The sequence below is a fragment of the Gorilla gorilla genome, chromosome 9 (assembly GCF_029281585.2).
Source record: "Gorilla gorilla gorilla isolate KB3781 chromosome 9, NHGRI_mGorGor1-v2.1_pri, whole genome shotgun sequence".
Taxonomy (NCBI): domain Eukaryota; kingdom Metazoa; phylum Chordata; class Mammalia; order Primates; family Hominidae; genus Gorilla; species Gorilla gorilla.
Genome location: NC_073233.2, coordinates 71,479,865 through 71,496,657, shown reverse-complemented (window position 1 = coordinate 71,496,657; position 16,793 = coordinate 71,479,865). Strand labels below are relative to the sequence as shown.

At 41.3% G+C, this 16,793-nt stretch overlaps 1 protein-coding gene across 7 annotated transcripts in view; it reads left to right on the top strand.

Annotated features, from left to right (window-relative positions):
- Nucleotides 1–13,001, top strand: part of PLAAT3 (phospholipase A and acyltransferase 3) — a 41,674-nt gene extending 28,673 nt beyond the window's left edge. For 5 of the 7 annotated variants that reach the window (XM_055354354.2, XM_055354359.2, XM_055354357.2 and 2 more), the window contains 2 exons: nt 4,687–4,807; nt 12,760–13,001. In XM_055354354.2, coding sequence (XP_055210329.1) covers nt 4,687–4,791 — 105 coding nt within the window. In that variant the 3' untranslated portion in view covers nt 4,792–4,807; nt 12,760–13,001. The remainder of the gene's footprint in view (nt 1–4,686; nt 4,808–12,759) is intronic. The other 2 variants (XM_019037166.3, XM_019037167.3) reach the window with 1 other exon arrangement.
- The last annotated feature ends 3,792 nt before the right edge of the window (nt 13,002–16,793 follow it).

Here is a 16,793-nt window from a genome sequence, read left to right as displayed (position 1 = left end):
TAGTTTACTGAGAAATGGTACATTTTAAAAAGATCCCTAGGCAGGCATGGTGACATGCGCCTGTAATCCCAGCTACTGGTGAGGCTGAGGCACGAGAATTGCTTGGACCCAGGAGGCAGAGGTTGCAGTGAGCCGAGATCACGCCACTGTACTCCAGCCTGGGTGACAGAGTGAGACTTGGTCAGAAAAAAAAAAAAAAAAAAGACCCAAGAAACAAAAAACAAACAAAAAAAGATCTTGCATGCCTGAAAATATCTTCATTTTATCCTCACATTTGATTAATCATTTGGCTGGGTATAGAATTCTAGGTTAGAAATAGTATTTTTTTTTTTCAGAATTTTGAAGGCATTGGTTTATTGTCATCTAGCTTTTGCTATTGCGGTAGAGAAGTCTGAAGCTGTTCTGATTTTTTATTGTTTGTATGTGATCTATTTTTTCTTTTCAGAACTGTATAGAATCTTCTCTTCATCGTCAGTGTTCTGAAATTTTATTACCTTGCACGGGTCTATTTTCATGTATTGTGCCAGGTGCTTGGTGACTCCTGTCAATTTGGAAACTCACTTTCTTTAGTTCTTGGAAATTTTCCATTTTGTGTTCTCTGGCACTCCTATTATTAGGCTGTTGGATCCCTAGACTGCTCTGCTGATTTTCTTATCTTCTGTCTCTTGTTTTTTATTTATGTATCTTTTTATTTATTTATTAAGACAGAGTCTTGTTTTATCACCCAGGCTAGAGCACAGTGGTGCGATGTTGGCTCGCTGTAACCTCTGCCTCCCGGGTTCAAGTGATTTTTTTGCCTCAGCCTCCAGAGTGGCTGGGACTAAAGGCATGTGCCACCACACCTGGGTAATTTTTGTATTTTTATTAGAGATGTGGTTTCCCCAGATCGGCCAGGCTGGTCTGGAACTCCTGACCGCAAGTGATCTGCCTGTTTCTGCCTCCCAAAGTGCTAAGATTACAGGCGTGAGCCACTGTGCCTGGCCCATTTATGTATCTTTTTAAATTTGAAAATGAACATTTATTGACAGATTTAGGTATAATAGAAGTTTTTTTTTTTGAATTAGCAGTGACAATATTAGCATAAGAAAGACAAACATGATAACAAATTGAGTTTCATCATTGGTGATCTTGCATCACTATCAGGGTGTTTACTTACTCATGGTAAAACTCATGCTCCTATGCAGCAATAAACTCCAAATACAGAGTACAAGACAACCTTGGGAAGCAATAAGATACTTTTTGAAATTCAGAGTTCTATGTTAAGAATATTTGGTAGGTTTACAAAATATATCCTAATCATCTCATTTAGTTATTCTTTCAGCAGTTATTAACAGAATAAAGAACGGGGCTGGCCGGGCGTGGTGGCTCACGCCTGTAATCCCAGCACTTTGGGAGGCTGAGGTGGGTGGATCACCTAAGGTCAGGAGTTTGAGACCACCCTGGCCAACATGGTGAAACCCCGTCTCTACTAAAAATACAAAAATTAGCTGGGCGTGATGGCGGGCACCTGCAGTCCCAACTACTCAGGAGGCTGAGGCAGGAGAATCACTTGAACCCTGGAGGTGGAGGTTGCAGTGAGCCAAGACTGTGCCAGTGTACTCCAGCCTGGGCAACAGAGTGAGACTCCTTCTCAAACACACACATACACACACACACACACACACACACACACACACACACACACACACCCAAGTAGCTGGGACTGTGGGTGCACATCACCATGCCTGGCTGATTTTTGTATTTTTTGTAGAGACAGGGTCTCACTTTGTTGTCTGGGCTGGTCTTAAACTCTTGGTCTCTAGCAACCCTCCTGCCTCAGTCTCCCAAAGTGCTGGAATTGTAGATGTGAGCCACTGCGCCTGGCCATAAATGCTATTTGGAGTAATTAAATAAAATTCCAAATCTTGAGATAGTAAAATAACTAAGAAATGTCTTATACCATTATTCTTTTTGTAAACAATAATTTAACACTTGCAAAATGAAACAATGCAAATTGAACACATCACACTTTTCTTCCTGTGACTTTGGCCCTACCCATCTACCCATTCACTTGAAAGAGGCAAAACAATGATAACACAACAATGAAACAGCATGAACAATTCTACTTGATCCCATCACAGAAAATGAAGCCAGAATATTCTACAACAAAAACAGAGGTGCCATCTCTACTGCTTCTAAAGATTTCCTCTTTCATTTCTTGGTCTAGGATAGGGGTTTCTCAGCCTCAGCACTATTGACATTATGGCCCAGATAATTCTTCATTGTCAAGTCCTGTCCTGTGCACTGTAGGATGTTTAGCAGCATCCCTGGCCTCTACACACTAGATACCAGTAGCATCCCACCGCCAGATGTAAGAACAAAAAACGTCTGTAGACAATTCCCCCCACAGGGAAAAACTGTCTCCAGTTGAGAACTAGTGACTTAGGTGAGTAATGATCACTGACACATGCTGTGAGTCAAATTAACATAGAACTTCTGGCCTGGCGCAGTGGCTCATGCCTGTAATCCCAGCACTTTGAGAGGCTGAGGCGGGCAGATCATGAGGTCAAGAGATCAAGACCATACTGGCCAACATGGTGAAACCCCGTTTCTACTAAAAATACAAAAATTAGCTGGGCGTGGTGGTGTGCACCGGTAGTGCCAGCTACTCGGGAGGCTGAGGCAGGAGAATTGCTTGAACCCGGGAGGTGGAGGTTGCAGTGAGCCAAGATTGTGCCATTGCACTCCAGGCTGGGCAACAAGAGCAAAACTCCATCTCAAAAAAAAAAAAAAAAGAACTTCGATGCATGCCTCATCTTGCTAGAGATGATAGATTTAGTACATATCGGAAAATGTCCACCAGTATTTTTCTTTGTAAGCCCTGTCAGTGCAGTGACTCTCCTTTTCATTTAACTCATGAGGATATTTTTGTGTGTTTTAAAGAATCTGACCAGTCATTATGTTTATTTGTGCTGAGCTCTTTGAAGCAGACTAGATTTTCCTTCAAAAGAATATTTATGGCCGGGCGCGGTGGCTCACGCCTGTAATCCCAGCACTTTGGGAGGCCGAGGCAGGTGGATCACGAGGTCAGGAGATCAAGACCATCCTGGCTAACCTGGTGAAACCCCGTCTCTACTATAAATACAAAACAAAATTAGCTGGGCGTGGTGGCCTGTAGTCCCAGCTACTTGGGAGGCTGAGGCAGGAGAATGGCGTGAACCCAGGAGGCGGAGCTTGCAGTGAGCCGAGATTGCGCCACTGTACTCCAGCCTGGGCGACTGAGCAAGACTCTGTCTCAAAAAAAAAACAAAAAAAACAAAAAAAAAAGTTTATGATTAATCAAATTTCCTGAGAAGGGAAACAATGAATTTAAACTAAAACGTAATTTGTGCTTTACATGCCTAAGAATATTCTAAAAAAAAGATTCTCCTACTTTCCACCTACCTAAAAATATTTAGGTTTCAAAAAACATATATTTTAGTAGGGTTTTGTAAAGAAACTTTCATACTGAACAGTACTTAAAAAAAAAAAAAAAAAAGCAACCAGAAGCTATACTCACAATGAAGTCTAGTCTGAGTGAGAGAAAATATTAAGGTAAATAGAAATTGAAGATGTGTCTGGGGGCAATACATATATTACATAAATCTGGATAAATTGTGGGGTATTATTTTGAAATTACTGTAAATGAAACCAAATTTCTATACAAATATTTTATTTCTTTTTAAATGATTTATTTATTATTTTTTGTATACTTGATCACTGTTGGAAAATATACAACTATTTCATAACCATTCTTATATTGTAACCTCTAACAGTCTCAATTGGATTGCTTTCAGAATAACACTACTATCTCCACTTCTTCTTTAATCCATCTATAACATTGTTGAAAGTGAAGGCAGCACATTAGCACTTTCTTTTTTCCAGAAATGATTTAGATTTCCCTAAATCAAGGCTTAACTCAGAAGAGCTTTGTAGTATAAATGTCTAAATGTCTGTAGTCTGGCAGAATTTGTTTGCCCACTTAAAAAAAAACAGTCTTCTTAATATTTCTAATGAGAGACAGCTTTTCTCTTTCACAATATCCTGATATCCTGATTTAAGACCTGTGACACACACCAGGTAGCCCATTTTCATGATCAGAAATCCTGTAATAACAACACAGCAGCTGCATTGGACCTTTCAGTCTTGCAACATGAAAATGATCAATGGCATCTGAAGGTAGCACTGACTCTTGGAGAGAGAGTTTTTCCCATCAAGTTTGCACTATTAGGACTAACTAGCTTCCAACAGTCTTGTGTTTAATCATACTCTTTGACTATGTACAAAGCATGGCCACAAACAATGAGGTTATTGTTGTTTTCCTTGACAAAGTATCTTTTGTATGAACCAGTTGCATCAGCTTTTGTTTTCACACCATGAGGTTCTATAAAGAACTAGGGACATATTGTTCCTCCTCCATTATCTGCAGACTATTTCTCCTACCCTGACACAGAGCTTAGCAAGGAAAATGCTGGATACAAGTGATTTTATGCAGGTTCCCTAGCAAGTTAACCCAACAGAACCATGGCTGCCACAAAACCATGCCTAATTATCTTTTAAAGGAGCATTTAAAGACTTAGCAGCAGTCAAACCTCAGGTTGGTAGCTCCATCCAAACTTTGGTCATCAAGAATTCTGTCTGTTAAAACTACTTTTTTTTTTTTTTGAGGTGGTGTCTCACTCTGTCACCCAGGCTGGAGTGCAGTGGTGCAATCTCGGCTCACTGCAACCTCCGCCTCCCGGTTCAAGTGATTCTTCTGCCTCAGCCTTCTGAGTAGCTGGGATTACAGGTGCGTGCCACCATGCCTGACTAATTTTTGTATGTTTAGTAGAGATGAGGTTTCACCATGTTGGTCAGGCTGGTCTCGAACTCCTGACCTCATCATCCGCCTGCCTTGGCCTCCCAAAGTGCTGGGATTATAAGCATGAGCTACTGTGCCTGGCTATCTGTTAAAACTTCTATGTGACCAATGTTGAGAAGAGTTTGGGGATCTTCAGTGGTTAAAAATATATACGTATCTTGATGCTACTGAGGCTTATCTGGGCCATAAATGTGTTTAATGTCAGGAAACACATAGCTGTGTTTAACCTCAGGAAACACAGCAGTGTAATTAACACAAGGTGCCCAGAACTGATTTCTCAGCAGCCAGAACTCATGATGAGAAAACTCACAGCTGAGTGTTGTGGTGAATTGTGATAGTTTCCTTTCTGTTTTGGGAGGGAAGTGGAGGGAGTTCTTTTTTCTTTATAATTATTACTTCCTTTCATTGCTGAGTTTTCTTTGTACCTGTTGTCAATTCTTCCCACATGATCCAATTAGCTCTCAGTACAGTTCTCCACAAGGGAAACCATGTCAAGTAACCTACAAGTTCTTGTTTATTTTGCTTGGACACGTCTATCCCAGAGATGGCCCTTCTTCCCTCTGTGCTGGTTGCTCCTTGGCCAATTGCATGGCTGTCATCCTGGACTCCCCTTGGCTGTCATCCTTTGGATTTCCTTTCCTTCTCTTGGATTGCATTCTCTGATTCTATGATCTCTTAGTTTTCTGTTTCTTTGCTCTTTCTCTTATTTAGGTAGATCACATCCTCCAGAAGTTGCTTTAGGTTAGAAACACTGTACAATGGGAGAGGATAATGGTTATGGCAGTCCTCAACATGCTAGGCTCTGGAGTCACAATGCTCCAATCTGGATTGATAAGTGCATTATTTTCCTATTGCTGCTGTAACAAATTAGTACAAAGTTAGTGGCTTAAGACTCCACAATTTATTATCAACAGTTCTGTGGGCCAGAAGTCTAAAATGAGTTTCACTGGGCTAAAATCAAAGCATTGACATTCTTTTCTAGTGTCTGTAGGAGAAAATCAATTTTCTTGCCTTTTCCAACTTCTAGAGGTTACTGGTATTGGGGGAACCAGCCCCTAATATTTCAACATAGGTTCTTTTCTATTTTCTGTAAGTGTTGGCCAGGCTGAGAAATAAAGAGAAAGAGTACAAAGAGAGAAATTTTACAGCTGGGCCTCCAGGGGTGCCATCACATATTGGTAGGACCATGATGACAACCCCCAGCCACAAAATCAGCAAGTTTTTATTACGGATTTTAAAAGGGGAGAGGGCGTACAAACAGGGAGTAGGTCACAAGGATCACATGCTTCAAAGGGCTATAAAGATCACAAGGTGAAGGCAAAATTAGAATTACTGATGAGGGTCTGTGTCCTGCTGTGCACGCATTGTCTTGATAAACATCTTAACAGGAAACAGGGTTTGAGAGCAGACAACCAGTCTGACTAGAATTTACCAGGCTGGAATTTCCCAATCCTAGTAAGCCTGAGGGTACTGCAGGAGACAGGGCATATTTCAGTCCTTATCTCAACTACATCAGACAGACACTCCCAGAGCAGCCGTCTATAGACCTACCCCCAGGAATGCATTCCTTCCCCAGGGTTGTTCCTTGATGGGAAAAGAATTCAGCGATATTTCTCCTACTCGCACATCTGTCTATAGGCTTTCTGCAAGAAGAAAAATATGGCTCTATTCTGCCCGACCCTGCAGGCAGTCAGACCTTATGGTTATCTTTCCTTGTTCCCTGAAAATCGCTGTTATTCTGTTCTTTTTCAGGGTGCACTGATTTCATATTGTTCAAATACACATATTTTACAATCAGTTTGTACAATAGTGGTCCTGAGGTGACGTACATTCTCAGTTTACGAAGATAACGTGATTAAGAGATTAAAGACAGGCATAAGAAATTATAAGAGTATTAATTGGGGAAGTGATAAATGTCCATGAAATCTTCACAATTTGTGTTCAGAGATTGCAGTAAAGACAGGTGTAAGAAGTTATGAAAGTATTAATTTTAGGAACTGATAAATGTCCATGAAATCTTAACAATTTATGTTCTTCTGCTGTGGCTTCAGCTGGTCCTCCATTCGGGGTCCCTGACTTTCCACAACATACTGGCATTCCTTGGCTTATAGTCCCCATCTATTTTCAAAGCTAGAGCAATGGCTGGTTGAGTCTTATATTGCATCATTGTGACACTAACTCTTCTGTCTGTCTTCTACCTTTTAAGGAACTTTGTAATTACATTGGGCCCATCTGAATAATCTAGGATAATTTCCTCTTTTTTTTGTTTTTGTTTTTTTGAGACAGTCTTGCTCTGTTGCCCAGGCTGGAGTGCAGTGGCGTGATCTCAGCTCACTGCAAACTTTGCCTCCTGGGTTCAAGTGATTCTCCTGCCTCAGCCTCCCAAGTAGCTGGGATTAGAGGCATGTGCCACCACGCCTGGCTAATTTTTGTATTTTTAGTAGAGATGGGGTTTCACCATGTTGGCCAGGCTGGTCTCGAACTCCTGACCTCGTGATCCACCCTCCTCGGCCTCCCAAAGTGCTGGGATTACAGGCGTGAGCCACTGCACCTGGCCGACAATTTCTGTATTTTAAGGTAAATTGATTAGCAGCCTTAATTCCATTTGTAAGCTTAATTCTCACTTGCCATGTAGCATGATATATTTATAGATTCCTGAAATTAGGACATGGACACCTTTTGGGGCTTATCATTCTGCCTACCAGTTATTCTTTACACCTGGTACTAAGTTGTTTTCCTGGAATCTCCCTTTACTGTCATTCTGGGGAGATTCCCTTCCAGTCTCTCTAGTAGTAGAAGGCCCATTTTCTCTATCTCATGTCTTCTACTTTCTCCATTTACTCCCCTGTTTTTGGGGAACCATTTTCAGCAGCTTTCTGTAAGAGGATGCATGGGAGGTAAATTCTTTGAGACCCTGTGTGTCTGAATTATTTGTCATTTTACCCTCTCACTCGATTTGATACTTTGTCTGGGTATAGAATTCTAGGTTGGAAATGGTTTCACTTCAGAGTTTTGGAGGCATTGCTCCATTGTCTTCTTCTTCTTTTTTTTTTTTTATTATACTTTAAGTTTTAGGGTACATGTGCACAATGTGCAGGTTTGTTACATATGTGTACATGTGCCATGTTGGTGTGCTGCACCCATTAACTCATCATTTAACATTAGGTATATCGCCTAATGCTATCCCTCCCCCCTCCCCCCACCCCACAACAGGCCCCGGTGTGTGATGTTCCCCTTCCTGTGTCCATGTGTTCTCATCGTTCAATTCCCATCTATGAGTGAGAACATGCGATGTTTGGTTTTTGTCCTTGTGATAGTTTGCTGAAAATAATGGTTTCCAGCTTCATCCATGTCCCTACAAAGGACATGAACTCATCATTTTTTATGGCTGCATAGTATTCCATGGTGTATATGTGCCACATTTTCTTAATCCAGTCTATCATTATTGGACATTTGGGTTGGTTCCAAGTCTTTGCTATTGTGAATAGTGCTGCAATAAACATACGTGTGCATGTGTCTTTATAGCAGCATGTTTTATAATCCTTTGGGTATATACCCAGTAATGGGATGGCTGGGTCAAATGTTATTTCTAGTTCTAGATCCCTGAGGAATCGCCACACTGACTTCCACAATGGTTGAACTAGTTTACAGTCCCACCAACAGTGTAAAAGTGTTCCTATTTCTCCACATCCTCTCCAGCACTTGTTGTTTCCTGACTTTTTAATGATTGCCATTCTAACTGGTGTGAGATGGTATCTCATTGTGGTTTTGATTTGCATTTCTCTGATGGCCAGTGATGATGAGCATTTTTTCATGTGTCTTTTGGCTGCATAAATGTCTCCTTTGAGAAGTGTCTGTTCATATCCTTTGCCCACTTGTTGATGGGGTTGTTTGTTTTTTTTCTTGTAAATTTGTTTGAGTTCATTGTAGATTCTGGATATTAGCCCTTTGTCAGACGAGTAGATTGCAAAAATTTTCTCCCATTCTGTAGGTTGCCTGTTCACTCTGACGGTAGTTTCTTTTGCTGTGCAGAGGCTCTTTAGTTTAATTAGATCCCATTTGTCAATTTTGGCTTTCGTTGCCATTGCTTTTGGTGTTTTAGACATGAAGTCCTTGCCCATGCCTATGTCCTGAATGGTATTGCCTAGGTTTTCTTCTAGGGTTTTTATGGTTTTAGGTCTAACATGTAAGTCTTTAATCCATCTTGAATTAATTTTTGTATAAGGTGTAAGGAAGGGATCCAGTTTCAGCTTTCTACATATGGCTAGCCAGTTTTCCCAGCACCATTTATTAAATAGGGAATCCTTTCCCCATTTCTTGTTTTTGTCAGGTTTGTCAAAGATCAGATAGTTGTAGATATGCGGCATTACTTCTGAGGGCTCTGTTCTGTTCCATTGGTCTATATCTCTGTTTTGGTACCAGTACTGCTCCATTGTCATCTTGCTTCCAGAATTGCTTTTGAGAAATCTGAAGCCATCCTGATTCCTGATCTTTTCTCCATTTCCTGTTTTTCTCCCTGCTCTAAATGTTGTAATATCTTTACCCGATGCTATAAAATTTCATAGTAATGTGCCTTTGTGTAGGTCTACTTTTATCCATTAAGATGGGACTCAGAGCACTATTTCTTTTCTTTTTTTTTTTTTCTTTTGAGACTGAGTCTTGCTCTGTTGTCCAGGCTGGAGTGCAGTGGCACCATCTCAGCTCACTGCAACCTCTGCCTTCCAGGTTCAAGGAATTCTTCAGCCTCAGTCTCCCAAGTAGCTGGGATTACAGGCGCGCACCACCATGCCTGGCTAATTTTTTGTATTTTTAGTAGAGATGGGGTTTCACCATGTTGCCAGGCTGGTCTCGGACTCCTGAGCTCAAGCAATCTGCCTGCCTTGGCCTCCCAAAGTGCTGGGATTACAGACTTGAGCCACTGCACCCAGCCGGATTGTTCCATTTTTTATTTTATTTTTTTCCCTTTGGTTTCTATTTCTTTATTTTTTTGCTATTCTTTTTGAGAGAGTTCCTTAACTTAGCTTTATCTTTCAACTTTTCTATTGAGTTTTTTCACATTTTTATTTTCTATGAACCGTTTTCATTTTCTCAATATTGCATTATTTTTTATAGTACCATGTTCTTATTTATTGGATACAATATGCTGTCTTATTCTCCAGTGATAATTTTTACACTCGATCTTAGCCAAGAGGCCGAGAAGCGATCTAATGATAGTTTTTAAAAGGATGTTTCCTTTTGGATGTAATATGCTGTCTTATTCTCCAGTGATAATTTTTATACTTGATCTTAGCCAAAAGACTGAGAAGCGATAGTTGTTAAAAGGATGTTTTCTTTTCTAGATATAGTTTCTGTTTCTCCAGATTGCTATTTTTTTTTTGTCTCTGTCTTCGATTTTAGAGGACTTCTTCAGATGTTTGGTGTGTTGGTTGTATGCTTATGATTAAAAGTGCACTTGCCTGGCTGGGTGCGGCGGCTCACGCCTGTAATCCTAGCACTTTGGGAGGCCGAGGCTGGTGGATCAAGTGGTCAGGAGTTTGAGAGCAGCCTGGCCAATATGGTGAAACCCCGTCTGTACTAAAAATACAAAAATTAGCTGGGCGTGGTGGCGGGTGCCTGTGATCCCAGCTACTCGGGAGGCTGAGGCAAGAGAACCACTTGAAACCGGAAGGTGGAGATTGCAGTGAGCTAAGATCGCGACATTGCACTCTAGCCTGGGCAACAAGAGCAAACTCCATCTCAAAGATTAAAAAAAAAAAAAAAGTGCACTTGCCAACCATCATGTTCAGTTGAATTCAAAGAAAACCAACTCACATTACTTAGTGTAAACTAAAATAGTTAACAAATTATATCCTAAAAACAAGGTCTGTTTGTTAAATGTTGTTGCCCTAGGTTTTTAAATTACAACATCTAAATACAATTTCTCCTCTTAAATTTGTTAAGCTAAATATGTATTTGTTCTTTTTATTTTAGAATCCTTAAAGCATTTTAAACATTTCTTTTTTTCCAAGAGAAATTACAAATAACACTTCTGTCAAGTGGTACTTGTGTAAAGGCACCTTTCTTATTTTATAATTTTGGTTTTTCAGTTTTATACACTTAATATCTCACTGTCTTACTATCAGGAAATTGTTTTGACCAAGATTTATTATTCAACTTCATAGGTTAGGAAAGAGATGCTAATTCTTTCTACCTATGTTTTCCTTGTTACTATTCTCTTACCCTCTGTATATACTGGCCTCTAATGTATACTGTAAAATCATTATATTGTTGAGATCACTTAATTATGATTTATATAAACAGTACCTCACCTCATTCTTGCTGTGTTGCCAAGGATGGAGCCCAATGGCGCAGTCTTTGCTCACTGCAAATTCCACTTCCCGGGTTCAAGTGATTTTTTCCTGCCTCAGCCTCCTGAGTACCTGGGACTATAGGCACATGTCACCAGGCCTGGCTAATTTTTGTGATTTTTAGAGATGGGGTTTCGCATGTTGGCTGGGTTTGTCTGGAACTCCTGGCCTCAAGTCATCCACCTGCCTTGGCCTCCCAAAGTGCTGGGATTACAGGCGTGAGCCACCACACCCAGCCGAGCATCTCACCTCTTTCATACTGTGCTGAACAGTTTTCAGTTTGTCAAAAAAAAAGTGGGGGTTTGCTACTGGATGGAGCTCTGAGTGAGTAGGGGTGGGTGTAGGGGCAGTGGTTTGCTGACTCTGAGTTGCACTGCAGGATGATCTGGGTGGGCTGTTTGGGAATTCCCAGTATTGGTATCTTTTGTTGTTTGCATTTGGGCCAGATTCCCCAGAAAAGTCTTCTGGACTCTTGCGTGGAGCGTAAAGTTCTGGGAACAGAGGAGTAGGAGGTCTGGGAGTCTCACATTTAGCATATTTACAATCTCTCAATCCCTTGTTTGTGGTATGATACCCACATTCTCACATGTGCTTCTAGGTTTCTAGGCCCCTAAGCCTTCTGTTGTACCCTCTGCAAAGAATAAACGTTCAGACTTCTTTTAGGGGTCAGGGAGGAGGTTCAGGGACCAGCTAAAGCTCTCTCTCATTCTTTCCCATTTCCAGAGGTACCTGGGTTTAATATGTGATCCTTTTGGAGTGTTCTTTTATATAATTAGGGTTTATCCTCAGCTTTTTCCCTTGCTGCCTTAGGATTTAGTGTTTTCTGTATTCTTGTGGAATTATGCCTTAAACAAATGCCTTAGTTTACTTTTAGTTGAGTTTCAGGAGGCAGTAAAATTGGACATATGTTCAATTTTTACCTGGACATTTACTTTTACTTTTGAAACACTTTTTTTCCTACTACAAACAAGTCAGATATCCTAATAATTCTAAGCATAACATCACTACCATTTATAGTTGAGTCATTTATTTAAGAACATGTGAAGAGTACCTCCATCCTCCATGCCTGGCAGGACCAGGCACTGGGGATACAGTGATGAACAAGACAGCCGAGTTCCTTGCTCTTATGGAGGTCATAAGTTACTGACTACTCAATAACAATTCCTCCCTGACTCCACCTTTGCTTCTAGAGCTCCCCATTGGCCAGCCAAGATCTTGACCATCCTGGCATCAGCTCCCTGTCCTTTCCACAGCCACGCTCTGAGGATTTATATGCTTTGAATACCCACACGGTGAATCCAGTTTTCCATCTTTGGTTCCATGTAAATTTCAGGCCAGCTGGCTCCAGCCACGAATTCTTTTCCCATCCAGCCCTCTCCTCCCCTCTTCCCTACCAATGTTTGTTGACTCCTTAGTTTGGCCAGGGAGGCCAAGGGGCATGTGAGGTATCCCGAGCTGAATGTTTCTGCTGAATGTGCAGCCTGTACTCTGGATCCTGACACAGAGTGTGACCCACCCTCTTCTTTGTTGCAGGTCAGAGATGTCATCATTGCTGCAAGCGTTGCAGGAATGGGCTTGGCAGCCATGAGCCTTATTGGAGTCATGTTCTCAAGAAACAAGCGACAAAAGCAATAACTGAAAAAGACTGTCCTGTCAGCGATGACTTTATACATCAAGGGGGTCTTGTTTTGCTAGAGAGTTTGGGGTTTGGTTTGTGGATTTCATTGTGATTTATAATAAGGCTTATTTTCACAGAATAAAATAAAGCAAAACGAGGGAGGATTTTATTGGGGGAAATGCAGCAAGAACTGCCTGGTGTGAAGTCTGTTCAGGAAACAGCCGGGCTCTCTTCTTGGTCAGGGATTGTCTTTCACTTTCTTTTTGCGTGCTGTGTTCTTTGCATTGCAGGAAGCAGAGTCCAACTCTAGTTATCTCAAGTAGAGGGCGTTTCTGGTCGTCAGGATACATGCGGGGCGGAAGGGAGACAGAAAGACGTAATACACAAGAACAGAAACCAGCAGACAGCCGGGACCCTTGGCCCGGAACTAGATCTAGGATGGCCTCTGATACTCAGCAGCTGGAGTCTGTAGATGTTCAGCTGAGTTGAAAAAAAAAAGTCCTCAGCTATAAGGAAATTTAGTATAGATGCTTGCCAATCTTACTAAAATTTCCCTTATTTTCCTTTGCTCTACACGTCTTTCCTTTGCCTTGTTGCTTCCATCTCCTTGGCACTCCTGCTTCCTCACCGCTTCTGCTTGCCATGATCCCCAAGTCTCTGACCCACCTTCCTGCCTGCTCCTCTCCTCCCACATTGGCTCAGATTCTTTCCCCACTGTCTGTGGGTCCACACTCCCAGTGGCACCTCCAGGAGAGAATCTGATTGGCTCAGTTCGCCAGATAACTCAACTTTCCCATTGGCTACCTTTGGGTCAGGTGATCTCCACTAGACCTATGGCCTATGCCTGATGGTGGGTCACATGGTGCAAATGTTGCCTGAGAGCTTAGTGGATTAGGGATGTGGCTGGGCTCATGGTTGACGTCCCTGCTGCTGAGCCCTTACGGGTCAGGCTGGGAGAAGGTGCCATGTTGTGTGACTGGTCATTTGAGGTCTTGCAGCTGTTGCTTGCTGGGCTTGGCAGGTGTTCAAAGTGACCATTTTTCTGAAGGGTTTTTTTCTGAGTATTCCTCAGATGTACTCCCCTGGGGCCGACTGTCTTTCCTTCCACAGGGCGATGCTTCCCTACTTGCTTGTGAATGTTTCCTTCATCTCCAGGTTGTCTGGGGACAATTCTGTCTTTTGGAGGCCTGGGCAGGATTTACAAAGGGCTCCATGCCAGCTCCTTCCTGCCGGGTCCACTTCTGGTGTAGGGTAAACACCTGCCCATTCATGTCCTAATGTTGATAGAAGAATCATTTTCTTTCAGTACAGTTTCCTTTTTTTTTTTTTTTTTGCCCCAGCTTTTTAGATGTAGCACTTAATGCCAGTTCTCGAGCTCCCCAAACTTAAGGGACACAGGTCAACAAGCAGTAGGTCTTTGGAAGCTCGCTCTCTCACATGGTATAAGGTGAGGGGGACACATGGAATGTAAACCTCCAAACTAATTATGGGGGAAAAAGGAATGAGAAAAACAAACACAAGAAGGCAAAACAAAAACACCTGGTTCAATTAAAAACAACAACAAAGCAAAACAAAAAAACCCAAAACCAAACCACACAATAAATGAGAAAAAAATTACATAAAACAGATGACATGTATACAAATAAAAAAATAGAATGGAGGAACTAATTCCAAATATATAAGTAATCCTAAGCGGACTAAATTTGCAAAGTAAAAGGCAAACATTACACTGGATTAAAAAACAAATCCAGGGAATACAGTTTACAGCTGATACACTCAAAATATAAAAACAGATAAAATATAAATAAAATCGGTACGGTGGTGTCTGCCTGTAATCCCAGCTAGTTGGGAGGCTGAGGCAGGAAGACCCCTTGAGTCTAGGAGTTAGAGAACAGCTTGGGCAACAAAGCGAGACTGTCTCTAAAAAAAATACACACACACACACACACACACACCCACTAAGACTGAAATGGAAATGAGCCGAGATCGCGCCACTGCACTCCAGCCTGGGCAACAGAGTGAGACTCTGTCTCAAAAAAAAAAGAAAGAAAATATAGGCTTTAAAGCAAGTTATTACTAGACAGAGGACAAAAAAATTCTGATAAAAGTTTTAATTCACTAGAAATATATAACTTGCTTGCATTTAATAAGTCTCAAAATAATGAAATTTTTGACTGATTGCAAAGAGGAATTCATCATCTGCTGTTTATAACAGAATAGCTGAAAGTGGGTAATTAATAAGAAATGATTTGACTTCTTATAGTTCTGGAGGCTGAGAAGTCCAAGGTTAAGGGGGTTCATCCGGTGAGGGCCTTCTTGCTGGTGGGGATCTACAGAGTCTGGAGGCAGCACAGGGCATCCCATAGTGAGGAGGCTGAGTGTGCTAGCTCAGTTCTCTCTTCCTCTTTTTATAAAACCACCAGTCCCATTCCTGTGATAAACCACTAATTCATTAACTCATTAATCCATGAATGGGTTAATCCATTCATGATGGCAGAGCCTTTATGATCCAATCACCAACTAAAGGCTCTTTATTTTTTCTTTCTTCTTTCTTTCTTTTTCTTTCCCTCCTTCCTTTCTTTCTTTCCTTCCTTCCTTCCTTTTCTTTCTTTTTCTTTCTTTCTTTCCTTCCTGTCTTTCTTTTCTTCTTCTTCTTTTTCTCTTTTCCTTCCTTCCTCCCTCCCTCTCTTTCTCTCTTTCTTTCTTCCTCTTTCTCTTTTCTTTCTCTTTTCCTTCCTTTCTTCCCTTCCTTCCTCTCTTTCTTTCTTCCTTTCTTTCTCTTTCTTTCATTTCTTCCTTTCTTTCTCTCTTTCTCTCTTCCTTCCTTCCTTCCCCTCCCTCCTCTCCCTCCCTCCTTCCTCTCTCTCTTTCTTCTTTCTTTCTCTCTTTCTCTCTTTCTTTCTCTTTCTCTTTCTTTCTTTCTTCCTTCCTTCCCCTCCCTCCCTCCCTCCTCCTTTCTTTCTTTGTCTTTCTTTCTTTCTTTTCCTCTTTGTTTCTTCCTTTCTTTTTCTCTCTCTTTTTCTTTCTTTTCTTTTCCCCTCCCTCCCCTGCCCTCTCCTCCCCTTCCCTCCCCTCCCCTCCCCTCCTCTTCTCTCCTCTCCTTCCTTTCCTTTCTTCCTTTTTTTTTTTGAGATAGAGTCTCACTCTGTCACCCAGGCTGGAGTGTAGTGGTGGGATCTTGGCTTACTGCAACCTCTGTCTCCTGGGTTCAAGCAATTCTCCTGCCTCAGCCTCCTGAGTAGCTGGGATTATGGGTGTGTGCCACCATGCTTGGCTAATTTTTCTATTTTTAGTAGAGATGGGGTTTCACCAAGTTGGCCAGGCTAATCTTGAACTCTTGACCTCAGGTGATCTGCCTGCCTCGGCCTCCCAAAGTGTTGGGATTACAGGCATGAGCCGCCACACCCTGCCAAAAGCCCCATCTTTCAATACTGCCACATTTGAGATTAAGTTTCAACATGAATTTTGGAGAGGACAAACATCGTCATAGTGGGAGATCTAAATACACCTTTCTAAGGAACTGATGAATGAAGGAAACATAAAAGTCTATAAAGACATAGAAAATTTACCAAGAAGCTTACTTAATGACCATATATAATATAATTGTGAAATACAGATTCTTTTCAACTGCACACATGGAATATTTATGAGAGTCTTAAAGCAAGCCAACAAATTTTAGATTAGTAACATAGAAATAATCTTCTTTAACCGTAATGCAATTAATTCAGGAATCAATAGCGAGAGATAACCAGAAAAACCCTATACTTTCAGGAATTTTAGAATATACTGCTAGATACATTATGAGTCAAAAAAAGAAAACTAATGGGAGTTAGATAATATTTAGAGCTGAATGATAACAAAAATACTAGATACCAATATTTGGACCATGCAGCTAAAGGGGTGCTTAGAAAAAATTTTGTAGCATAAATCCTTACATTAAGAAAGGAAA